General features: G+C 55.7%; 1 protein-coding gene across 1 annotated transcript; it reads right to left on the bottom strand.

Moving 5' to 3' along the window:
* Nucleotides 1–8,104: 8,104 nt before the first annotated feature.
* baz1b (bromodomain adjacent to zinc finger domain, 1B) lies at nt 8,105–25,382 on the bottom strand. Its single transcript, XM_066695418.1, has 20 exons — nt 24,279–25,382; nt 21,831–21,947; nt 20,998–21,142; nt 20,604–20,796; nt 20,304–20,425; nt 19,987–20,184; nt 19,712–19,894; nt 17,972–19,592; nt 17,744–17,882; nt 17,476–17,597; nt 17,171–17,288; nt 16,962–17,060; nt 16,656–16,833; nt 15,366–15,560; nt 15,048–15,195; nt 14,381–14,528; nt 14,064–14,179; nt 12,683–12,828; nt 11,756–11,862; nt 8,105–11,555 (listed from the first exon to the last, which is right to left on the bottom strand). The coding sequence occupies exons 1-20, from the start codon at nt 24,395–24,397 to the stop codon at nt 10,475–10,477; spliced, it is 5,295 nt and encodes a 1,764-aa protein (XP_066551515.1). The 5' UTR covers nt 24,398–25,382; the 3' UTR covers nt 8,105–10,474.
* Nucleotides 25,383–25,475: the final 93 nt, after the last annotated feature.

Genomic DNA, 25,475 nt, shown 5'->3' with positions numbered 1-25,475 from the left:
CTATTTCTTCTCTTTCTTTTATTTTAAATCGATTGATACATTAATTTACAGACTCTGTGTAGAAGCCTGGAAACACAGAGTGGAGTGGGGGAGCAGGTTCAGGTGCCAGAACCCAAGCCCCTGATTCGGACTGAGGACCAAGCATCTCCCGGGGGCCATAGGGGCCCAGTGTTAGAGACAGACATCGAGGTGCAGCTTTGTAACTGGTTAACGAGAGGCGGGGGGGTTCAGAGAGGCCTGGTGCCGCAGTCCTGTGTGTGAATCTGCATTTTCTGGAGGCTGCAGTCCCAGGAGCCGGGAAAGTAGAGCAGCTGAACCCTCTACTCCCAGCCCTCTCTTCTCTTCTTCTCTCCCTCGCTCCCTCCCGCAGGCTTTGATGTGCTGTAGCAGGAGAGACGCAGTGGTGGGGGGGTGCGCTCTGATCTTGCAGGGGGTAGTGAATGGAGAGAGTGAGTGAACAGGGGCTCAACTGCACAGGGCGACACAGCGATGGGGGGACGGGGGGAACAGGACAGTGGAAGGGGACAGAGGGATGACACAGAGACGGAGACACAGGGAGACAGGAGTCAGAATGCCCAATGCCAAAACAAACGCTTCCCCGCTGACTGCGTGTGATCGTCTGCCAGAACCTGCCATGTGCTCCGCCCCAAAAGCAGAGAGACAGAGAGAGGGGGGGAGAGGGGGAAAGAGAGAGTGGAGGAGCGAGAGAGAGAGAGAGACAGAGGAGTGAGGGATAGAAGGGGAGAGAGAGAGAGAAAGAGGGAGTGTGGTACCTGTCTTCTGGGGTATTGCACTGGCAGTGAGGGTGGCACAGTAACCAGAGCTGAATGGGAGAGAGAGGGGTCGCCGGGCTGGCAGCGGGCACTGGAGCCCATCCAGGAATCTGGGCTTAAGGTCAAATGCCACCGCAGAAGGACAGTGAACACACTCACTCTCACACACAATCACACACTTTTACACACTCTCGCACCCTGCCCCTGCACTCAGCCATGGCACGGCCCTGTGTGCTGGAGGGTTGTCTTTAAGGAGGGTTGGGAGCCCGGATGCACACCTCTCACCGCTCTGTCTTCATTCATCCATCCATCCATCCATCCGGTTAGTGTCTTGCCTGGATCCTGAGGTCAGCTGTCTCCAAGCGTCAAGACAGGAGCTGAACAAAGTAATTAATGAGGTCCAATTAAACATATTTTGTAACCCGATTAATTATTCAATTAAGTAGCCCCAGTGGGGGTGTGGGATCTGGGTCTGAGCAGAACAGCTCCCTGCAGGAAGGAGACGAGAGAGAGAGAGAGAGAGAGAGAGAGAGAGAGAGAGAGAGAGAGAGAGAGAGAGAGACTCGATCGTGCCCATGGGGCAATAAAAGTTGTTGGCGCCGGAGCCGGCCTGCAGTGTCGCATTATCCCATCTGTCAGCAGGAAACTGGGCCGGATTAAGAGCAGAGGAGCAACGTCTTGTTCACCTCCCTGACAGCCCTCCCCCCCTCAGCTGTCACAGCAACGGCCTCCGATGAACACCGAGAGGAGGAGGGGAGGAAGATGAAGGGGAGGAAGAGGGGGGGGAGGAGGCGGGGGCATCACCACACAGCCACCTCTAGTGCCAGCGCTGGTGTTCTTCCTGCCCTGTAGGGTCTGACACCCACTGACACACTGACTGGCACACTGACACGGTGACTGACTGACACACTGACTGACTGACTGGGAGGTTTATTCGAGGCTGGAGGTGAGAGGATGTGAGCAGTTGTGAGCCAGTGGGTGTGGTGGAGGGGGGTATCAGTGACACATCAAACAGGCCCACCCACCTCCCCGCTGAGATCTTCTCCCAAATCCAAACACACACACAGAGCCCTTAGTGATGGAGAGAGATATTGATCCCTCAGTCACAGGGCCGTCAGGGGCATTGTCTTGCGTGGAAACAATGGAGGAACTGAAGGGCAATAGAGCCTGGGGGGGGCATGGACAGTCACAGGCATGGGAGACCCTGTGAGGAATCTGAAAGCTGGATGTGATCGCTGGTGGCTGGGCTCCAGCAGCTCCTCCGGGGGCCTCCTGAACCGCCTCCTCTTGGCAACACAAACCTGCTGGGTCCATGCAAAGCGTGGGGGTTCAGACACAGAAGCGACGATGCTCTGCCCGGCTGTGGGGGCCACTGCTCCAAGTCAAGCCTGTTGGTTCACCAGTGCCATCTGTGCAAGACACGTACTGACACAGAGAGAGCGCTCCCAGGCCAGTTTTTCAACATGGACAGACAAGCCCAGCGTCCCAGGAGTGTGGGGAAAAAAAGGAAAGTAACCAAACAGTGACTGTATGGCCCTGTATTGACTGCTCTGTGTGGGGGGGTGCTTTGCGCAATACCCCTCCAGTGGCTCTTCGGGGGACAAGTGAGAGGGAAGTGCCACCGCCTGGGTCTCTGCAGCTGCCCAGTGGCTCATCTGGCCCTGAATGGGAAGCAGCAGGAGGCCCCCTCCCCCCTCCTGAGAATAGCCCTTCTTGTGCCCCCAGCAGTTGCCCCAGTCGGATGTGTATTGTGTGAGTTCAGCACCTCCATCCCCAGAGCGCCCCACAGCGGGCAGGACGGCCCTGTTCACACCTCACTCTACAGCTGCAGCAGTCACACTGGGGGGCAGGGCTGTGGCTTCACTCTCAGGGCCCATTGCATGTCCTGGCCGCCGGCCCCAGGGGGCCCCTACAGCCGACACTGGTGGATTTTCTGGGGGGGGGACCCAGTTGCCGCAGTCAGCCACGTGGGGTTAAATCCTTGGGATGCCCCTGCTCCCTGGGGGCAATTCACTGTTTGCTAGGGCACTATGATAAGAATCACAATAATAACAGATCCTTCAAAACATTATGGACGATGACTCTCATGCAATATTTGCTCAGTGTCCCTGGAGTGAAAGCGAAAGGGGTGTTCTAGAACCCTCAGTTCATTGGCTACAGTTCTAGGGTTCAAAGGTCACTTGGCACATGGCATTAGGGCTGTGTGACGCTGCCCTCTCACCCCTGTCTGTTAGGGGCAGGAGGCTTATCACTGGAGGCCGGAGGCGAATGATTAATAATGAAGGTGCTGTTTGTGAAGCTCTTGCAAAAGGTATCGGAGGACAATACTGGCTGGATTGGAGGACAACAAACACACAAACACACACAAATGAGTAACAACTGCTGTATCTGTCCTGCCTGGCCTGAAACAAAAGGGCTGGAGGGGTTATAGTTTCTGGAGAGGGAGAGATATGGAGAGGCGAGTAGAGAGAGAGAGAGAGTGCTGACACATCCCCAGGGAGGAATGGGGGATGTCTGGGAGGCTCCGGATTCCTCCCTGGGCCCTCTCTCACAGGCCGGGCCTTGTTCGCAGTGCACAGTTGTTGTGGAGGGGGAGCGCGCTGCTTCCTTACCTCGCCACCAAATGGTGTCAGACAGCTGCGCCGAGCCGCCCTGTGCCTCCAGTGGGGGGCGCCGCTGCAGACACAGATCATGGGTTTAAATAGGACTGTCATTATTATTATTATTATTATTATTATTAGTAGTAGTAGTAGTAGTAGTAGTAGTAGTAGCTGCCTTCCTCTGCCTTGTTGATTTAAGTGTGTGTGTGTTTGTGTTCTATAAATCTCTTGAGGCAATAAAGACTGTCCAGACAGGGATCTCAGGCAGGCAGACACCCCTGTGGAGAGAAACACAGAGAAAGAGACACAGAGACACAGAGACACAGAGAGACACAGAGAGACACAGAGAGACAGAGCTCTTCCTGGGGTCGCCGGCAGCACTGGGCCGGGGGCAGACCTGTGTTGCTACAAGCCTGGCTTCAGAGGAGGGGGATTTACAGATACGATGTCGACTGAGAGACAGGGACTCAGCGGGGGGTGGGGGGGCATGCTGGGTCCAGGCATCTCTCTGACAGAGACACAGAACAGAAGCCAGCAGGACAGAGGGGCAGCTCTGAGCAATGTGGGGGGGGGTGTTTAAAAGCTTTGGGCTCCTCTGGCAGGAAGCCAGAATGACTCTTTATTCCACTTTCCTGACAACTTGTACCACACACAGCCTGCTCTCACCCCAGCCCGGCTCCTGCTGGGGATTCACTGACCTCCAGCGTGTGTGTGTGTGTGTGTGTGTGTGTGTGTGTGTGAGAGAGTGTCTGTGTTTTCAGAAAGAGGATTAGCCCACCCTTGAGCTCCTCCAGCCACTGAAGACAGCAGCATTTAACACAGTGCCAAGGTTACACTCCGACTGGCATCGCGGGACCCCGGGGAATCAGCACGGCCCGGCTGAACCAAAGCATGGTGACAGACAGGAGGGGACTGGAGCCGGAGCAGAGAGACCAGGAGAGAGAGAGAGAGAGGGGAGGCCAGTGGGTGTGGGGGATGGGTGAGAGCCTGGGGACTGCTTGGCCCCTGCACCCCCAAGCCAAACTATACCAGAGCACAGGTGCCTTGTGTGAGGAGGCACACACACACAGGAATGGCTCATCAAAGATCAAAGGGAGCTGCACACGTATCTCAGGACCTCACAGGCCGCTCCACACACAGCGCTCGGTGATAAAATGGTGTGATTGGGCTGCCAGGTGTTGGGCGGGTCTGAGCCGCTGCCAGCTGGGCTGCAGGAACAGAGCGTGGCAATAAAAGATGATGGCCTGTCTGGAACGGCAGCCCTGACCTCCTACCTGCCAGACAGGTGCCCCGAGCACAGTGGCTGGGAGGGCAATAACAGCCACCTCAGGTGTGCAATTTCCCAGGAGTCAACAACACCCCCCACCCCAAACACACACACACACACACAATCCAGCGCTTTGTGTAGCAGCTCTGGCAGTAACAGGACAGGACAGCAGGTCTCCCTCAGTCAACGCACACCTGCCCCACTAGCCTGGATCCCGTCCAACTTTTTAAAATTATTTTATTCATTTTAAGATCACAAAAGCGATGCCACATTTTTTACCTTTGACTTTCTTGCATATACTATTATATCTACATACTGAACATGCAAAAAAGGCAAAGATATAATATATGCATACATGCTATATACACACACACACAATAAATAACAAAAGCGCTTTTTGACTTGACAGCCTTAACTTGACCTGACCTGACAGCCTACCCTGTTAATTTCTCTCTCTCGCTAAATTAAAGCCACAGTAGCTGACAGCGCAGTTAGAAAGGCATTCAGCAGCTCTTTATCAAAGCAACTGACAAAGACTGGCCTGGGGGAGGAGCGTGAACTGTGACATCACCAACGGCTGCTGGGACTACCGCCGGGCCCAGGAGTGAGGGCCCAACACCGGCGCAGAGCAGGCAGGGCTGGCAACTGATTATTTGTTTTCACACACACACACAGATACACACACAGATGACCTTGATCCCAGAGTCCAGACCGACGGGCCGCATACCAGAGCTGTCCAGCGCTGCACAGTGGAGACCCGGAGGCGTCTGCTTTATGTCATTCATTCTTCAAACCCAACTTGCTAAATTATTCCATTACAGAGTCACAATTACCAAAGGTGATTCAGTGATTGATGATCCAGAGATCTAGAACACCGGCAGGATTCTGGTTCTTTAGGACCCCGGGACAGCCGTGGTCTCTATCGATGAGCACTTATCTGGACTCGCGATGGTTAATTGGCCATTGAACAGCTGAACCGGGTCGGGTAATTAAGGACGGAGCTCAGCCAGACTGTGACGCTGGGGGGCCGGGGACCACCGCACCAGGACGGCCACCGACTGGTAGGGACCGGCCGCTGCGAGAAAAGGACAACCGCACGAGGCTCTTACATCAGAGAATGAGTTTTATTGAAAAGGGAAACTAAAATAGAAATCAGACCCCCATTATATATATTACAAATGTCATCATTGGCAGTGAGGGCTGGGGAGTCACAGCTCACAGAAACACCAGGGACCTTCACTTCAGATGCATCATCTTTAGGAGGAATTCATTACAGGGAACCCCCCCCTCTGCTCTACTGACCCACACAACCCACCCCTGCCTTGTCCACTCCCTCCCCCAGTTTAACACACACGCACACACACACGCACATAGTCGAGTCCAAGAAAGAAAGCAGTTACAATTCAGGATAACATCCCATGTGTAAAATACAAGTCACTTAACTGTCAAAAGTAATTTTTCTGTTGGTTGTTTTAGCATTTTTTAAATATTATATATTTTTGTTTGTTTGTTCATTTTATATAAAATAAAAATACATTTTTGGATCTGCTTGGTAAGTAGGAAACTATCAGACTCGGACTGTCCTAACCGGTCAGGATCTCCCAGAAAACGCGCTCTAGAAAAACTGTTTTTGCGGAGGGAGGCGGGGAGCTCGGGGGGTGTGAACAGGGAGGTCTGTATGGGGGGGGCAGGGAGGCAGTTTGGATTCTGGTTCTGGAGGAGAGAGAGTGTTGCAGAGCAATCAGGTGAGGTTCGTTCAGAACTGGGCCTGGACAGAACTGGACAGGATGAGGCACAAGAGCCAGGGCAGCGGCTCCGAAACCAGACAGACAAACCCAAAACAAAACCCATTACAGTACAAATATATTCTGTACATTATAGTCAAAAGGAAAACAAATAATGAATCCACAAAAGGTGACCAAACAGCGAAGAAAGACACGCTGTTACTTCTATACATTTAGAGAAAAAAATTAATAGAAAGAGTCTAACAAACTGATGAACTGGTTGACTATAGGAATATATACATATAAACATATATACATATATACACTACAGCAGTGCAGGACATCAGCGACATCTACTGGAGAAACACAGCAGGTTCAAAACACAGATGGTTTGACCATCGACAGAGGCGATTCTGCACATCTGGAACAGCACGATTGAGGACAATAATCGAGTAACTCTCTATCGGACGTCTCCAGATGGACTGCGCTGCCCTCCAGGAACAAACCTGTGGCCTGACACCTCGTCCTCTTCCTCCGAGGAGGGCTGGAGCTCGATGGGGATTGGCTGCTGAAACCCTGCTGCGGCGGCCCTGAGCACAGACGCCTGGGGTGACTGTCCCCTGGCAAGGCCAGACGCCGGGAATATTCTCCCGATACGAACGCAAACAAATCAAACGGAGCAGAAAAAACAACCAAAAAAGATGTTTTGGCCTGAGAGTCGTTGACTGCAGAGGCAACAGTCGGCGGTTAACAGGGAAAAGGCGCGACTGGTGACTGAATGGCACACGCTTCTCTCGTTATCCTGATTGTGGATAAACATATAGATGACAATATGCCTGGGGGGGTCATTTAATTCCAGTCACACGTGTGATGCAGTGGAAAGTCACGCTGCTGCAGGTCTCTCATCCAACACCTCCAAGACCAGGGCGACCGGGGCTTCCAGTCACTAACCTGTAAGGAAGTCAAGGGTCCGGTAATAAAAACACTGCGGCTCCCCAGGGCCACATCCAATCAATCTCCTGTACCCGGCGCAGGGGGACTGGACCAGCAGCACCAAGGGATACTGGATTTCAAAATATGAAGAGTCTAATGATCTATTAATATGGTTCTAACCAATCTGCACAGAGGTCAAGCGTGATGAAAGCGGGCGTCTGTGCCAGGGCGGTCTTCCCGGTGTCTCTCTGCTCCCCGACGGCTCAATCCAGACACGGTCAGTCTTCAAAGTCTTACCAACACCCCCCCCATTCAACAATATCACATGTATAACTTTTACATTTTTGTTAATGCCATACAGTTTTGCTCCCTTTAACAAAAAATATTTAAAATTAACGCTAACAGCCCACTGACAGTGTTCCTAATCGGTGCTGAACAACATTTCAACAGCTGGGGGGAATTTTAAATTTAAGGTTAAGAAAGTAAAAATTGCAAATGTTTATCTTACAAACATTTTGGCAATGTCAAACCGTACCGGCAGTAACCGAGCTGCACAGAGGGTACGGAGCCGTGCTCAGTCGTGGGGTGCAGGGCTGGAGGCACTGGGTGGGAGGTTGACTTTGACTGTGGGGTCTCTGGGGGGGCTGCACATGGTCACACTGCATGGGTCAGACCACTGCCACACCCCCACCACACGGCCCACACGTACCCTTTACTTGCCTACAGCCCCCTTAATTGCTTAACTGACCTGCTTGTGAAGATCACTTAAACAATGAAGACTTATTTGGGAATCAAGCTACACAAAACTGGACTTTATTTATTCATTTATTTGCAGAAAAGATAAGAAATAGGCCAAAGGAGAGGCGGTTCAGTGTATTGTTTCCGTTGTAATATTCATTAGGTTGTTCCCATCATTAGGATTCTAAAAATCAGCTGTGCTGGTCACTGGGGGGCCACAGTGTCCCCCTACCCAAAACAAACCTCTGCAGCAGCCCCAGGAATAGCAGGGTGGGGCTCAGATGAGTAAAATGCAGTTGAAGCCTCTTCTGAGAAACAGCAGGGTGTGTAAAATAAACGGTTTTCCAAGCCGCTGCACTGCAAAGACCTGCAACACAACAACACTGCAGGAGTGCGCCGGTTGTGTAGTCTTGGCCTCCCCCCCACCCTCGGCAGACTGGACCCAGAAGGGAAGAGGAGCAACAGACCATTACATCCAGAAGAACTGTGCTGCGGCTACAGCAGATGTTTTATAGATGTGGGAAGAAAACTTTTTTTGAATATATAAAAAAAAAAAGGTTTATTTAACAGTTCGGCCATTATGTCAACAACTGAATATTTAGAAATAAAGAAAATAACAACAAAAATAGTCGTCTTGCGGTTCTAACAGAGATTCATCTCCAAGTGCTGTTTCTGTAGACCGGGGGCTCGGCTCGGGGGCGACTGGTCGCTTGAATGGGGAGGTGGGGGAGATAATAATACAAAACAATAATACAGGGTGTCGTCTCACACAGGGCAGCGCAGCTACGCTCTGGCAGGGGTGGCAGTGTCCAAGTGCTCTGTCCTTTCAGAAGCTCTCGGCTCATTTCTGGACTGTATGTCCCGGCTCTCCAGAGGCCGATGGCGAGACTCAACCCCCCCCTGCAGGACCGCAGCTGGACACCCCTGAGCAAGAGCCACATGGCAGGGTCTGGTCACTAGTCCACATACAACTAAACAAAACACAATCCTTGTCTAAGGAAGGCGCCTCCACATGGTGCCGCGAACAGCAGGGTGGGGGGCTGCGGCGAGAGGCCATCAGTGCGCACAGAGCACCCTGGGCTTGGAGATGCATCTGCACAGGGCCGTCACGTCAGAACCCCCCCCGCACAGTCTGCCCTCCAACGCTCACAACTTCGTGGCAAAAAACAACATACACAAGTGAGCAAATGCACCAGTACAGCAGCACCACAAAACCACCAGATGATACAGGGCCTGCGCTGGGCGGCTGGGGTCGGGGAGAGGACAGGCTGGGGTGTCTGCGATTCTTATTAATATTCCTCCCCCCACCCCCCATTGTGTGCCACTGATTGCATGAGCTATACAAAGTGCTCCAATACACATCTACACAGACCCACATCGCTGCCCGTCAGATCTCACTGACGGAGAAGGGAAGAGGAAAAAAAAAAAACATGAAGGCGAGGGGGGGCATTTTATATTAAATGTAAATTTTCTGTCCAAATGTTGAGCGCTGCAGGGCACAGCTGGAAAGTGCCTTTTAAACTGATCCCTGAGAACCAGGCGGATGAGACCGTCTGTGCTGCTATCCAAGGGGACAGATCGGACCCAGGGGCGTGCCAGCGGAACCAGGGGCTGGGACAGCCTGTGCACAGCAGGGACACTCATCGTCTCGGGGGGGTGGGTGGATTACAATTTTGAAGAGCGTTTGACTGGAATGGGTCCAGACGGCCACTGATTCCTGTCAGCCCCGAGGATCTCAGAAGCTCCCATAGGGGAAAAAATAAAAATAAAATGGCAAGGGGGGGGAAGGGGACTGGCTGGCACCAAACTGCCCAAATCAGAGCGCACTCCGCAGGGAGAGCCTGTCCCCACCCACACCGCCAACCCGGCACGGCCCTGGCCAGAGCGCTCACAGCTGGAGCCGAGAGACGGGACGCCGGAGTCTCACGCAGCAAATTAAAACAAAAAGCAGGAGCACAATTCCTCACAGCTGCTCCCTCTCTTTCCACACAGCTGTCACCCCCCCGCTGCACCGCCCCCCCCACCCCCGGCTGCTGCCCGTCCACACGGAGAGACAAAGACATCAATTAGGTCTGCTGGTGACGAGGGGAAACGGAAATTAACACGACAAATCAAGACTGGTTCAGTTCGACTTCACGCCGCCGATTCTCTGCGAGGTGACGGTGAATTAAAACAATCATAATAAAAATAATCTCTAAGAGCTCCGGAGGTTCTCCTCAGTGTCTCTCCGGCACCGCGCTCGCTATCTTGGTCAGGACAAAACCCAAAAGAACAGCTCACCAGTAATCACGTTACAAATATAAATCAGTTCTCCAACTTATGAACAGAAAAGAAAAGAAAAAATTACAATTGAGAATCCAGTCAGATAACGTCGAACAGAGGCGGAGAGGATCCCCCCCCACTAAACACAGCTGTGACCGAGCCCCTCGGCCGGGAGGCTCATTGGCAGCGTTTTTGCCTTTTCCGTTTGGAAAGTCGCTGGTCGGCCGCGTCGTCCTCCTCGCCGCTCTCCCCCCGAGCCCCTCTCTTGCTGTGCCGAGTTCTGCAGCTCTCTCGGGGCTCCTCCTCCTCCTCCTCCCCCTCCTGCTGCTGCTGCTCTTCCTCGCTCTCCTCCTCCTCCTCCTCTTCCTCTTGGGGCGGCCTGCGTGTGGCCTGCCTCCTCTTGCCGCTGGCCTCCCGCTCGCTGTCGCTCTCCTGCTCTCGGTAATCCCTCGAGGCGGCCGCGGCTCGTTTGCTTTTCCGTCGGCCGGCACCCCTGGTCTCCTCTTCACTCTCCTCCTCCTCCTCCTCCTCCTCCTCCTCCTCGTATCTCTTGCGGCTCGAGGCACTGCGCTTGCTCTGCCGGGTTTTCAGCTCCCTACCAGTCCCTCTCCTCCCCTTCGACTCCACCACCACTTCTACTTCTTCTTCTTCTTCCTCCTCCTCCTCTTCACTCTCCTCCTCCTCGTATCTCTTGCGACTCGAGGCACTGCGCTTGCTCTGCCTGGTTTTCAGCTCTCTACTGGCTCCTCTCCTCCCCTTCGACTCCACCACCACCACCACCTCTTCCTCCTCCTCCTCCTCCTCTTCTTCTTCTTCCTCCTCCTCCTCCTCCTCCTCCTCCTCCACCCTCCCTCGCCGTTTACTGGCATTCCCCCGCTTACTATTGCGAGTTTTGCGGCCCACCTCTTCCTCCTCCTCCTCACTCTCCACCTCTTCCTCAGACTGTGCGTGGCCTTGGTTGCCGCTGCTGTTCTGCCCGGCTCTCTTGCGCGGCCGGCGCCGCAGGTAGCTCAGCCCGGGCAGGTGTTTCTGCAGCAGCTCCACGAAGCACTGCTCGGTCTTGGCCAGGCAGGACAGCACGGCGCTGCCCGGTTGGTTGTACTCCTCGGCATTGGAGAACACCAGCTTCAGGTCCTCCAGGAAATCACTGCCGTGCCGGTAGCGGCCAGCCCCGCACTTGCCCAGCATGGTCTGGAAGTCCATGGGCTGCGCGATCACGTCCAGGTAGTCCTCGGCCTCCTCGGGTGACACGGGCTCTCTGGGGAAACAAGATGGACAATAAATAACCAACAACTGACCCACAAAGCAACAGCTTAGATTAACACAAAACGATGGAGGGGTGGCACTGCGGCTCCCCAGCCAGGAGCCTTCCACTGGGGATACACTTGCAGGGGAGAACGGGATCAGAACAGGGGCAGCATCACCCCCCACACCAACCCAAGCCCACCCATCCCTCACCTGAAAGGCCAGCTGAAGCGGAACTTGAGCAGCTTGTGCAGTATCTCCTCGCACTTCTGCAGCTCCAGCGCCTGCCGGCTCACGCCTTGCCTGCTGCTCTGACGCACCTGGGGGGAGAGGGGGTGTGAGTACTTCCAGAAAGCGGGCCGGGAGCCGCACATCACAACCTGTATCAGTTACCGCACCGACAGTTCACTGCCGGGCTCCCCCAAGTCCCATGCCCGGCCCCCGCCCGTCTCTGCGTCAATGCGAGATGCCACTCGGCCCCCGGGGGGGCACACAGCAGGCATTCTGTCACCCAGGGTGAGCGGAGTGGTGCCAGCGCCATGCAGGCTCCTCCGTCCGTCCGCATTAACAAGCTCCCGGCCATCTGGTAATCAGGAGACAAAGTGCCGTGGGCCCCTAATGAAGATGCCTCGCATGTCTCGCAGACCGCTCCACCGCCCCGTTCCCCTGGGGGGTGGGGTGCTGATAGGGGGCGGTGCGGGTCTGTGTCAGCACATGTGTGTCCATGTGTAACGGCAAGATGGTGCGACGAGAGCCAGCCAGTCAGCCGGGTGGCAGCTGGCGGCTCAGAGACGCTCTCCGCTCAGCCGGACAATCCCCCTGAGGCCCAGCGCTGCTCAGACGAGCGGGAGGAATGCCACGGGGCGACACGGCTCTGGCACAGGGATGGGGGGCGGGCAGAGACGTCACGTGGCACAACATGTAAGGTGTGAAGCCACGGAGTGGGGGGGGAGCCTGGACCAGTTCCAAAAAACCAGTCAGACCACAGCTAAACTTCAGTGCACATCTGTATTTTTTATTTCCAATCCCCATTACTCGGGGAAAAAAAGCACCCCTCCCATCATCCCCTCAGCTCATGCTCAAACCAAGACACATGTCCCCCCCCCTCCCCACCCCCGGACTGGGGTGCCGGACACTCACCAGCTCGTCGATGTCGGCCGGGCTACTGGGGGGGCCCTTGTGCCGGCCGCCACGGGCACTGGGGGGGGACGGCTTCTTGCTCTTGCCGCTGTGCTGCTTCAGCCGTGTGGACGACTGCTTGCCCTTCGCTGCCTTCCGGGAGCGCACTGCGGAGTCGCGGGGAACGAGACAAAAAAAAAAAAGAGCGTGAATTCCCCTCACCGGCTCCCTGTGCAGATAGGACTACATTCTTCAGGGACAGAGTTTAAGTATTTTAAAATGCGTTCTTTCGTGTGCAAGATCAGAAGACTAGGCCACTTAAAAAAAAAGGGGGGGGGGGGGGGGGTCAAGGGTCAAAGGTCACGTGGTGTGGGATACGCCCAAGCTGGGACATCAAGAGGACATTGTAGTAAGACATCTCTATTTATACACAGATGAATTGAAAATGCAGCCTAAAAACAGAACAAGAGCAGGAGGACAGAGAGAGAGATTAGATGTGTATAAAAAAAAAGTGTGAATTCCAGAACACATTCCAGCCATTCCCCACAGTCAACAAGCCCCCCCCGCACGCTGTCACATCTCTTTTGTTCCCCGTGGCTGAGTCTCAGCCCGGCTCACAACAACACACCGCCTCATCAAATTACACACAACCCCATCCCTCCCTCCCTCCCTCAGGGTTCACGGCCCAACCAGCAGGGTCCGTGTCCGGTTTCGGCCCCCCTGAGCAGAGGGGCCGGGGCGAGCTCTGTCCATTTGTCCGTCTACCCGCCTGTCACCTCATTACAAGGGGCCAGGACAGGGCTCCCCCCCCCCCCACCCCACAGCGGCGCCGGGTCCTTTGGTCCATTAGCGCCCTATTAAACTCCAAGGCCTTTGGGTAGAGCCGGGAAAAACGATCCCCCCAGCCCCCTGCCAGCCAGCCGGCAGGCCGTTCATCATCTTGCTAATGCGCCTGTCACGGCAGAGACGTGCCACACAGCCCGGTGCTGTACAGAGCGGCTCGCACGGCACAGAGGAGGGAAGGATGAAATAGGGAAGAGAACTGGGGGATCAAACCACCTGCCGAAAGAGTCGCCGATTCCCATTTCAGTGAAGCTTTCAGCGGCACTTCTAGTTGCTTGAGACGCCATTAGATCGATTTGTTTGTTTCTATCGATCTCGGCCGTGAGGGGGAGGCTGTGCGTGACTTGGGTATAGGTTACACTACACATTAAGGGGATTAACCATTTGTGTAGCGGACTCTTCCAAGTGTGTGTCGGGGGGGTGGATAAAGTCCGAAGCGTTTGTAAATAAAAATAATCTCCGTGCTGTGGGAGCAGCTCTGACTGGGATCGTGTATTCGAGGGCCCTATTGTGTGTTTGTGGAGACTGGAGCGGCCCCAATGGTCTCCGGAATACATACGGCTGAGTCCGATGGGCTTGTCCTCGTCCGACTCCTCCGATTCCTCCTCCTCCTCAGACTCCTCTTCCTCAGACTCAGACTCCTCCGAATCTTCCTCTGTGTCCTCGTTGTAATTCCTGCGGCACAGACGGGAGGGGAAGAAATAAAAATCGGATTAAACTAAATCGTGTCAGGGTTGGAATGCGTGGTTCGTGGCACAGAGGTCGGAGGTCAAGCTTTCAAGAGGTCAGAGTGTGCATCTTTCTTACGCTGTCTTGCTCAAATCATTCAGAAAGACAGAATGAGAGGGATTGGTAGAGACACCGGTTGGCACCTACCTCCCCCGGGAGCATCGGCGGGCGATGGCGGGTTGGCAGGCTGGGCACAGCCACTCGCCGTCGGGGATGGAGTAGAGCGCCGGCCGCAGGCAGAACAGGTGGAAGGCCTTGTTGCACTCGTCGCACAAGATCAACTTGTCATCTTCACCTGGGGGGACGACACGAGCGCGTGTTGGGGACGAGGACAGAGAGATGCGCACACAACCCTCCCTCGTCTTAAAGCACTGGCTGAAGTGCCTCACGCTGACAGTGCCTGCAGTACCTGGGTGCCTCTTTCCTCTCTCAGCCGGTCTCTCTGCTCCTGCCAGTCTACGGGGCCAGGGCTGGCATAAGGAGAAGACCTGCAGCTCCACTACACTGTGCCTGACCCTAACTTTCAGCCCGTGGCCCCGGAGCAGCAGGGGCCGGGCCGCGGGCCTCCAAGTGCCTGAAGAAAATCACACTGTCAGGTGAGCCGGTACGCCCACTTCACCAACATACCATTACTCTACTGCTGACTTTCCCTCAAAACAGCACATTAATGCGGCTCAGATCAGCTCGACACCGGCGGCTCCCAGGACAGTTAATCCCCCCGAAACACAGACGGGCCCCTGCGTCCCGCCCCACACACACGGCCTGCTAGCTCCCCCTGGCGTCTGGTGCCGGCGACACAGGCAGCAGCTCTCACCTTTCCGGCGGCACACTTTGCAGCGGGCGTTCTCGGCAGACATGTCCCACTTGATGCAGGCGTCCAGCATGCCGAGCAGCACATGCATGCGTGAGAAGGTCTGTGCCTCGCGGATCATGGCCTTCCACTTCTCCACCGCCGTGGCCACCTGCAGGACGGACGGACAAACACTCAGCGACTCGTACTGCGGAACAGAGGGACTACAGTCTGTCCCCATCTCGCACCATGCTCTTTGTGGCAGTGATAAAACCCAATAGAAAACACGTGCCGCTGGCTCGCACCCCCCTGCTCCCCTCTCCTTCTGTAGCAGCATCCTACCCTGGCCTCCTCCACGAGCCTCTTCTCCTCATCCACCTCCTCAGCCTTGCTGCTGCCGCTGCTCTCCTCGCCCGTCTGTTTCTTCTTTTTCTTCTGCTTGGGTGCCATGAAGCCCTGCAGGAACTTCTTGATGACGCTGGCCTGCAGGGTGATGATGCACTCGCCAAAGTCCTTCAGGTTGTCCAGAGAGCGCACCTGTGGGGGGGGGGGGGGGGGACGCACGCACAAACACCAGGACAGTAAATTAACACCCATAAACCAATGGGACGATGTTCAAACACTTTCTAGGTTCTTTAGCCAGTTGAGCGAAAGAAACCAATGCCTCAGTTCCACTGGCTTAAGCATCTGTGCCATGCCGTGTCGGACGCGTCCCAGAGCTTTTGTAAAACCAGGCCATTGTGAAGTCCTCTTACGGGAGGAGCAGCGGCTGTGGGTTTGGTTTGCGTTTAGTTTTAAAAACAGAGACGGAGAACAACACTATGAGAGACACAAAAGTCCTCTCCACGTCAGGCTGTGTCGGTTTTATTCTTTCTGCTTTACATGACTGTAAACAGTGTAATAAATACACGTTTCTGTTAAGAGATATAAGGAAGAGCTAAACGTGTAGAGACAACATTATATTCAGACAAGCACGTCCCATAAGAATACATTTCCATGTGCAACAATAGCAATACATATTTGCTATTTAGTATTATCATCATCATTTGTGCTAGTATACATGTATTTTAAACGGCACAACGCGACTCCCTTATTACTCTTTCTGCAGATTTGTAACTGCATACTTTTTGCCGAATTAATTATAAATTTACTTATCAGACGTCCTTAACCAGGGCAAGTTACAGTTGAAACAAAATACATGTTTCACGATTAATCATCCAGCTACAATATAGCAGGTTATAATTGAACTAAAGTGCGCGTCTCAGTCATGGCGTTTATGGACTTATGGACATATTTATTAAACCAGTCCTTAAAGTTTTAGGGGGAAACCCAGATCTGCTGCATTAATTAATTAAACTTGTAAATGGGCACGTTAAATAAATAGTGTTCGCCTTCATACTGATTGCCTCTGCCGATTGTCGCTGCACACCATTCACACAACGACAGCTGATCCAATACGATTATTATCCTTCAATTTATTTTTAACTAGTCAGGGCACTGCAACCGGTCCTGTGAAATCCAAGTTTTTAATACACCAGGGCCAGACGCGTCCGCCAGTGGAAACGGGGCACAAGAGGAAAAAGTGAACCTCTCCTCTCCCCGAGACTCGGGCTTCGCCGCCTGCACACTGACCCTCTCCTCGAACTCCGTGGTGTCGTCCATGTAGCCCAGGCCGCCCTTCTGCAGCCGCAGCGCCACCTCTATGACGTCACTGCGCAGGAACTTCAGCAGCTCCTGGTGGCCGTCGCAGGCCTTCAGGCCCATGTTCGGCCTGCGCGCCAGGTAGATAGAGCGCAGGATGTCCTGGTATCTAGATGGGCAGACAGACCATGATCATCTGGAACAAGAACAGAACCTGGCCTCCTGGGAAAAGTTCATCCCACACCCCCTCCCCAACCTTTACCATGACCGCACCCATACCCCCAAACCAGCGCTTACTTGGCCTGCAGCCGGCTGCGCAGCTCGCTCTCCCGCACGCCCTGGGGGTGCAGACCCTCCAGCAGCTCGTCCAGCTCCTTCTGAGAGTCGCACAGGAACCTGGGGGGGGGAATAAGGAATCAGACACTGAAGAGAGAAATTTAAATTAAAAGTTTCATATGATCTGAGGTGTGAGAGCCACATCCCCAACTGAAGGTCGATTTCCATACCAGAGGTTCTGGCCCTGCTTGGGGATGGTTGTCTCTATACACTCAGGGGTGACCAGCGCCCCCTGCGGACCGGCCTCACTCACGCTGCTCTCCGCACTGTCGTCCTCCTCCTTTTCCACTGCACACAGGAATACAAACGGTCAGCGCCAGCGCACCTCCACCTCAACGACATGCATTAAAGTCGACCACCCAGACCGGATCTAAAGGCACCACTGTCTCGGACGGGGAAAGTTTTAAACCATTTCCAAAAGTATTTCAGACAGTGCTCTGTGCTGCGCAATGGGAGCCCTGTGCCGCATGCTCACCCTCGGCGTCCTGCTCCTCTTTCTTGGCCTCGGGGGGTGGAGTGAAGCTGTACTCAATGCTGTCATGCACCCAGCCCTTCTCGATGTACAGCCCGGGCACCACGTCGGAGAACAGCCAGTACCTGCGACACACACACAGTTAAAAAACACACACACACAAAAAGAACGCTCCAAGCCCAGGACAACACCACGAACAAGAGCTGGTATACAGCTCTCAAGGGAGGTCCCCTGGAGACAGTGGAGACAGTGCAGACAGCGGTACTCCTACCTGTTGTGGTTGCGGTCGGTACCCAGCGGGAGGCGCCGCAGCACGAGCTTGGCCTTGGTGATGCCGTCCTGGAACGCCCTCTCGGCCGCCGCCTTCTGCCTGCGGGTCCTCTCCTCCTCCGCCTCCTTCTCCATGCGCTCTGCGGGGACAACACACCGTGTCACACATGAACACACACACGCATACACGCCCATCCCGGACCACCCCCTGGGCTGAACCCCCTCTCACCCTTGTTCTGCCGCTCCTGCTCCTCTTTCTCCCTCTTGGCCTGGATGACGTGCAGCCGGCGGCTCTTCACCGTGCTGATCATGTCCTCGGGCTCCGGCTCAGTCTTGCCCTTTGCCTCCTTCTTCTCTGCTGCAGGGGCTTTCTTCCGGTCTGCCTTGGCCGGCGCTGGGGCTGGAGGTGCAGGGGTGGCACCCCCCGCTCCCTCCACCTTCGTCCAGCCCTCGGCCCCCCCGCCGGCACCCTTAGCCTCCATCTGCTCCTTGCGCCGCTGCTTCTCCGCACGCTTGCGGTCATTCACCTCCTTCAGCGTAGCCAGACGCTCCTTCCACAGCTCGGCCGAGCGCTGCTGCATGTCGTCCACATGGTCCTCCACTGAGTAGGTCATGAGGATGCGGTGGCACAGCGCCACCAGCAGGTGGACCTTCTCCTGGGGGGTCAGCTCAAACACCTCCGCTGTCTCCAGCTTTTCCAGGAACTCAGTGCTCACCACGTCGTCGAAGCCGCCCAGCGCCCAGTCCTCTGACCCCTGCGCACTCTCGTCCTGGGCGTCCCAGGGCCGCAGGCAGAGGCGCACCAGCTCGGACACGGAGTGCAGCGTGAGTGGGATCTCGGACAGCACCATGTCCAGCTCGCTGTAGCCCTCGGCCAGCTCATCCTGAAGCAGCGTCTGCAGCAGCACCACCAGCACGCGGTTCAGGTACAGGAAGCCGCCCTTGTCAGCCACCAGGGCCTCCATGAGCGCCGGGGCAGTGATGGGGTACTGGTCGTCTGGCATCAGCAGGCCGGCGTAGCAGCTGAGGAAGTCGGCCACCATGGCCACGTCGCCGAACAGCGCGTTGGGCAGCCCCTCGGGCATGTCCACCAGCTTGAAGCTGGGCAGGACGCCCCCCTCCAGCTCCTGGTCCTCGTAGCGGCGCAGCTTCTCACGACGCTCCAGCATCTCACGCTCGCGCCGCTCCTTGGCCTTCTCACGCAGCTTCTCCCGGATCTCCTGGCGCTTCTTGCGCAGCACATCCTGCTTCTCCTCCTCGCTCATGGCCGCCCAGCGCCGTTTGTGCTCCAGCAGCTCCCAGCGCTTCTGCACCAGATCGCGCAGCTCCTCGGGCAGCCGGCCACGGTCCTCCTGGGACAGCACCTTGGCCGCCTTGGACACCAGGCCAGACAGTGCACTCTTCTTGTCCTCCTTGCCCTTGTTCTCCTTGTAGTAGCGCAGCAAGTGGAGGGCCATGGGCGGCAGGGGCTTGCCCAGCTTGGGCGTGCCTCCCCCCGGGGTCCTGGGCCTCTTCTGGGGGCTGCGTGACGGGCTGCCCTTGGCCATGTCCAGCAAGGTCATCTGCTTCATGCGCGGCTTCTTGGCCCCCTTGCCTTCCTTCCTGGATGCCTTCTGGCCGTTGAGGACCTTGCCGCTCTTCCGGCCGCTGGCCTGCTTGCCGTCGCTGCGTTTCCTCTTGCGTGGTGACTTGCCAGCGGCCCGGGGGCTCTTCTTGTTACCCACGCCGAAGCCTGAGCTCACAATGATGACGTCATCATCATCGTCATCCAGCCCCTCTGCGCCCTCCTCCCCGGGCTTCTTCAGGGAGCCGTTCTTCACCTTCAGAGGAGAGCCGTTCACCTTCTTCATCTGAGGAGAGATGGGGGATTGAATACAAATATTACAATTCAAAATAAAAAAAAACTGCACTTGCACTGTGGCCTCTGTGGCCCCTGCCAGGTCATCCAGGGGGAGGGAGCTGGGATTACCTGCACATGGCCCCAGAGTGTGGGGCCGAGGGGGTTCTTCTTTCTCCTCCTCTTCTCTTTATCTCCCTTCTCCTTTAGCACCTCCCCGTCCGGGCCAATCTCCCCACCCTTCAGCTTCTTGGGGGGTTTCCCTTCCGGAGAGCTGAGGCTCCGGCGCTTGGCAGACGGGTTGTGGGTCATGTACTGCAGAGGAGGACACCAGGGTGAGAGGTCAGAGGTCAGGAAAGGGTCACGGCCAGTGCCCGAACCCTGCTGGGCCTCGAGACGCGAGTTACCTTGTGTGGGTCCAGCAGGAAGTCACTGAACTTGCTGGGCAGGGAGTACTTCTTCACCAGCTCGTCCTCCACCACCCAGGGGGCGCTCTCCCCGATGCCCAGGCGCAGGGCGTTGTGGCGGATGAAGTAGCGCATGATCTCCTTGTTGGGGGGGCGCTCTGTGCGGAACAGGCTGTCGGCCGGGACACTGCTGATGACCTGGCAGTGGGGGAGAAATTAGATTTACAGGTCATGTGACACAGGCACGACCAGAGACACTACACTCCAGCGATGGAGTGTAACCCAATCCTGGCCCCTAAGGTTGCCCCGGGACTCACCTTGTCCTCGGTGATCAGCTTGACATCGTACTTGTGTGGCAGGAACTTTGGCATGACCCACTTCTTCCTCTCCTCCTTCAGGCTGGTGGGCAGTTTCCTCGGGGAGCGCCGGGCTCTGTCACCTGGCAGGGACACACACAAGCAGAGGCCTTAGTCCCTTCCATCTCAGACAACACTTTTGCTCTGATGGCTCAGCTGGTATAGACCTGGTCTGAGGAGGAGAGACCCTCAGACGAGAAGAGAAACCCAGCGCCACAGCTTCCCTTACTCCCACCCACTCTCCTTCACTCCCCAACTTACAGAGGCTGTCCCTGCGGCTCTCCTCCTCCTTGCCCAGTGGCTCTTTCTTCTGGTTCTCCTGACTGGCGTTCTCCTTGTCACTGGATGGCGAGTCGCAGGCCCCCTCCAGCTTCTTCTCCGCTGGGTCCTCCTCTGGCTTCTCCAGGGGGTGCACCTTCACCACCTTCACACGCAGAGTCTTGTCCTTCCCCACCTAGCGAGCCGAGACACGGGCGCGATCACAACACGGCACAACACACAGCCAGCCACTCACACACGTTTCTACACTGGGGAAGAACTGAATCTGAAATACACATCAATCTCCTAAAACACCCCTTTGTTGAGGAAATGGACTGGTCCGTGCAAGCACAGGTTCTGCACAGCGGTCTGATCCTGCCGAGCTCAGCAGTCTTACCAGGAAGTCGCACTCCTCATCCACGGCGTACTTGGTGAGGATCTCCACCCAGGCCTGGTCCACCAGCTTGTCCAGAGAGATGGTGTTGTGATGGACCATCTCCAGCACAGGCTTTTCGAACCACAGGGGGTACTCCTCCTTCAGCCTGCCGAACAGGAGGGGGAGGGGGAGAGAGAGAGAGAGAGAGAGAGAGAGAGAGAGAGAAGTACGTCAATATCGGTTACACTTAAGAGGGCAATGACATGCGTTTGCTGTTCCGGAGCACTGTGCACGTGTCAAATGCTTTTGCAGAAAGTGATGTAACGAAGTCATGCCAATGAAGCTTCTCTGAATCTGAGAGTCAGAAGCAGACACCCCTAACAAATAAACGGACAACTAATCCAGGAAAACAGTATCTAGAGGATTTAAATCATACACATCTGTGAGAGTCGTACTGCAGGGCGAGTAGTAGACACTGAGGTGAAAGCTGCTCAGGTGTGCCGAGCTGGAGCAGGCAGGGAGGGGTGTGATAAACACCCAGCCTTAATGGCCCTCAAGCAAGACAAGAAGCCGACTCAAGCCCCGTGGGGGTGCACCACTGACACACAGGGTCTATTTATATAGGCACACAAGAGCTTCCCACACAGTCCACCTGACTCTACCCCCAGGAGTGTCAGCTCTGTGCAGCGTTCTAGAATAGTAATTTGTCACAAATCCCCATAAATGTTAATATAAAAAATACTATTAAAATAAATAATAAATCTGCCAGTTAGCAGTAGGTACTGGTGCCTGGCCCTGGGCACACGGATGAGGTGCGTATTTGGACAGATAGAGAGACACACATTGTTACTCACAGTTCGGTGACCTCCTGCTCCTCCTCCCAGGCCTCCAGGTGTGTGAGCTGGTTGCTCCCAGTGCTCTTGCACGTCCAGATGCGCTCGCTATACCTCTCCAGCCGCGCCTCATACTCTCTGTGCATGCAGAGCTCAGGAAAACGCACACAGGTCCTGGAAGCCGCTCAGCACACTGGGGGGGGGAGTCTACCTCTTTCATTCCACCCCACCCCGTCACATTCCACCCCACTGGCTCACAGAGCGCCGCGGCCGAGACGATTCATTATGCATGCGGCTGCGTGGAAAACGACTCGACTGAAGAGCCAAGTCGCACCCACACGGTATTCGCTGCCTGTTCATTTTTCCATAAACACCGGAACCCAGAGACCACAATATGACAGAAAAACAAAGAGCATGACAGGTTTTTACCACTAGAATGAAACATTTAGAATCTCTTTCTATAGGAGGCAGTAATGGTGTAGAAGATGTAAAAAGGAAACTTTGAGCACACCGTTCTATATAAATACAGTGGCAGTAACTCTGTAGTATATAAACATAACAACCCCCTCTACAGCCTACAGGAGCAGCTTCCCTTACTCCCCAATTAAATCAATTAGAAGAGCTAATTTAAACACCCTGCCCACATGCACACACCCAGGTGCACAGACTTTCTTCCTGCTGAGGAATCCCTGCTTTATGCATCAGCTGTGAAAGGATGGGTTTGATCTTGATGGCCTCCATGACACACAGAAGGCCCCAGTCTTCCCCAGTCTCACTGCATCTCTAACGTACATGCCACACTACGTAACGGGGCACAGTGCTGTCGGCAGCCTGCAGCCTGGCAAACACGCGAATGCCTGGCCCAGATTAACGGAGCTCCACAAGCAGCAGACCGAGGGCTCCTCCTCATTTTAATTGGCCTCTAAAGAGATAATTCCCCGCAGTGTTTCAGAGCGATGTGGAACAGCCACACTTCCTGCAGCCCTCTCGCCCGTATGCAGGCCTGTGCAGCTCGGCAGCTCCAGCACTCGGCTGACACAGACTCTTGGTTACACAAGGGGAAAAACCCAGCCTGGGCCACACCAAGCCAGTGGTGACGTCAGACCGAGGAGAAAGGAAGCACCACCCAAAACCAACTATCAGCTGCTGGAGAGGGAGGTAATTATCCACAGCCCCTGGTGCCAGAGAAGCCTCATGTCTCCAGGGTTTTAAAGCATCCTGGAGTCACACTCTCAATCCAGGTGGGGACTCCTGTAGCTCTTTGGGGCCACAGCTGGAGACCCATGCCCTCTAGAGACAGCCCCCCCTAGCATTGGTCTTCATGGGCCCACCAGGATAGGCAAGGGCAGTTATAAACAGGCTCTTTGTGATCCTTCACGGTCCATTTCATCACAACCAGCACAGTGACTCAATCTGAAGCATGCAATTAAAACCAACAAAACAGCAGTACTGGAATAACACACAGCCACCGCGAGAGGATTCAAATTAGACTTATGAACAGAAACAGAAAGTTAAGAGCATCACTCCGCAAGTTCCTACAGCGAATATCAACGCCATTCACTGGCTCTGGCTGAAACTCTTACATCCACCAGGCATGCACAATGATGTCTGAAGTTTCCGCAGTGACGTCTCCTACAAATACAAAACTTATGACAACAACCAAAAGCAGAAAAACTCCTGCCAGGTTCTCCACTCGGGAACCCCCAACACGGATGTGACCACAGCCTCCCGCTCAAAACAGCACCGTGCGTTTGGCTGGGGGGACACAGCGGGCCCTTACTGCGCTCAGACCGGGATCCGACCGCACGGCTCCCCGCAACAAAGACACCACTGACGCAGGCCACGCAACACGGGCACCCAGACCAAATCACGACCGTGCGTGAGGTTTAAAAATAAGAAAAGTGGGCCACCGGACTTAAACCCCGAGCGTGATGTAACCACGGGCTTAAAACATGCAACCAGAGTCCGACACAAAGTAACCGCACCGCGACCCCCGATCTGGGCAGGAATGATAGCAGCTCCACATGTAGCGCAGATACAGGCTGCTCTTCCTGCCTGCATCATTAGGATGACGTTTTAGTGATTACTGTGGACCAAAAAAAAAAAGTATCACAATGGCGGGATCTGCCACAGTCTCCCTGCCCTTCCTGTCACAGGTGTCAAAGGCCACGCGTGTTTCAGTGCACTGACCATGTGCAGCCCGGGCAGCGGGACCACCGCTGAAAACGGAGCTGAGCCAGGATAGAGAAAGGAAAAAAACGGGACTTTCCAAATTGCAAGTGCAGACGACAACTCTAGGAACCAGAATCTAAACACAACAGGGGAACCAACACACACACACAAGCCCATGCTTCCACACTGTGCACCGGCTACACACATCATAAACCCGGGCCGTGCACACAAAGGGGCAGCAGGACCGGGCAGCGGCCCCGGAGCGGAGGGGAGACAGACGCACACAGGGAAGGATACTCTTTGTTCTTGAAGGCCTCCTTCGTGTGCTCGATGATGTAGACTTCTTCCTCGGGGCCTGGCGGCTCTGCGAGCGGCTTCACCAGCGGGTAGGGCTTCCGGCCCAGCAGCGGTGCCATCGGGCCCGGTGGAGCGGCAGCGATGCCCACGGATACAGACGGAGCCGAGGCTCTCGGTCCCACGGACGCGAGAGTGGGGCCTTAGCGCCGGTTACAGACACGGGTTTCGCAGAGCTCCTCCCGGGACTCCGCAGCCATACAGAGAAGCCCGGCTCCCCCGTGCAAAACAACAACACACACCGCCTCTCTGTCTCGGTCTCTCTCCCCCTTCCTGGCTCAGGCAGCCGGCAGGGTCATAGTCCTGATCCGTGCCGGGGATGGAAACGACGGGGCGGCAACCGGGAGAGGCGAGTCGGCTTCCCGGGCAGCCCGTGCTCTGCGCTGGCGGGGATGACGAGCGGGGGACTGCGGTCTCTCTCGCAGCGGCGGCGGAGGAGCTCGACAGGGGGTCTGGCGGGCTTTCTCCTGGCCCTCTCTCTGACTGGCGTCCGCTCGGGAGGCGAGCTCGGCGTCTGCGTCTCGGCTCACTTCGCTCCCCCGGCAGGCAGGCAGGGCGCTGGGCGTGCGGTACGGGTGCGAAAACAAACAAGAGGGCGAAACGCTCGTTGAAAAATGGCGGGAGATCCGCTCCGCCGGCACCACTCCGTGCGACCCCGAAACTCCGTTACCCCGGCAGCCAGCGGCGCCGCGTCGCTTTATCCCGCCCCCTGCGCGCCCTCCCATTGGCTGCCCCAGTCTGGGCCCGGATCCGTGGCCTGTCGCTGGCCTCCTCGCCTGTCCATCAGCCCCTAGGCCACACCCACTGTCCCGCCCCCGGCTCAGTGGAGGATATAGTTCGGTTGGCGCGACGGGTGAAAGGTCAGCCGGAGCCAAAATAAATCAATTCGTCTGTGCGTCCCTCTGTTTTTTCGGTCAGATTCGGCCGTGCGGGGCGGCCGTGGCCCAGGGCGCGGTGTTTTCTGCGGGACGGGCCGGCCGGGGGGTCGCAATCAGGGCCGCTTGTGCAGATGCGCCATTGCGCGAGGCAGCGGCCCGGGGATCGGAAACAAAGCCGAGTGCGCGCGGCGCCGCAAGCAGACAGGAGCAATCGAGCCTGACAGCCCGGGAGATGTGCGCACAACACCGTGCTACCTAATGC

Source organism: Amia ocellicauda, chromosome 22, assembly GCF_036373705.1.
Source record: "Amia ocellicauda isolate fAmiCal2 chromosome 22, fAmiCal2.hap1, whole genome shotgun sequence".
NCBI lineage: Eukaryota > Metazoa > Chordata > Actinopteri > Amiiformes > Amiidae > Amia > Amia ocellicauda.
The sequence above is the reverse complement of the archived record's forward strand: the minus strand, read 5'-3'. Positions and strand labels throughout refer to the sequence as shown.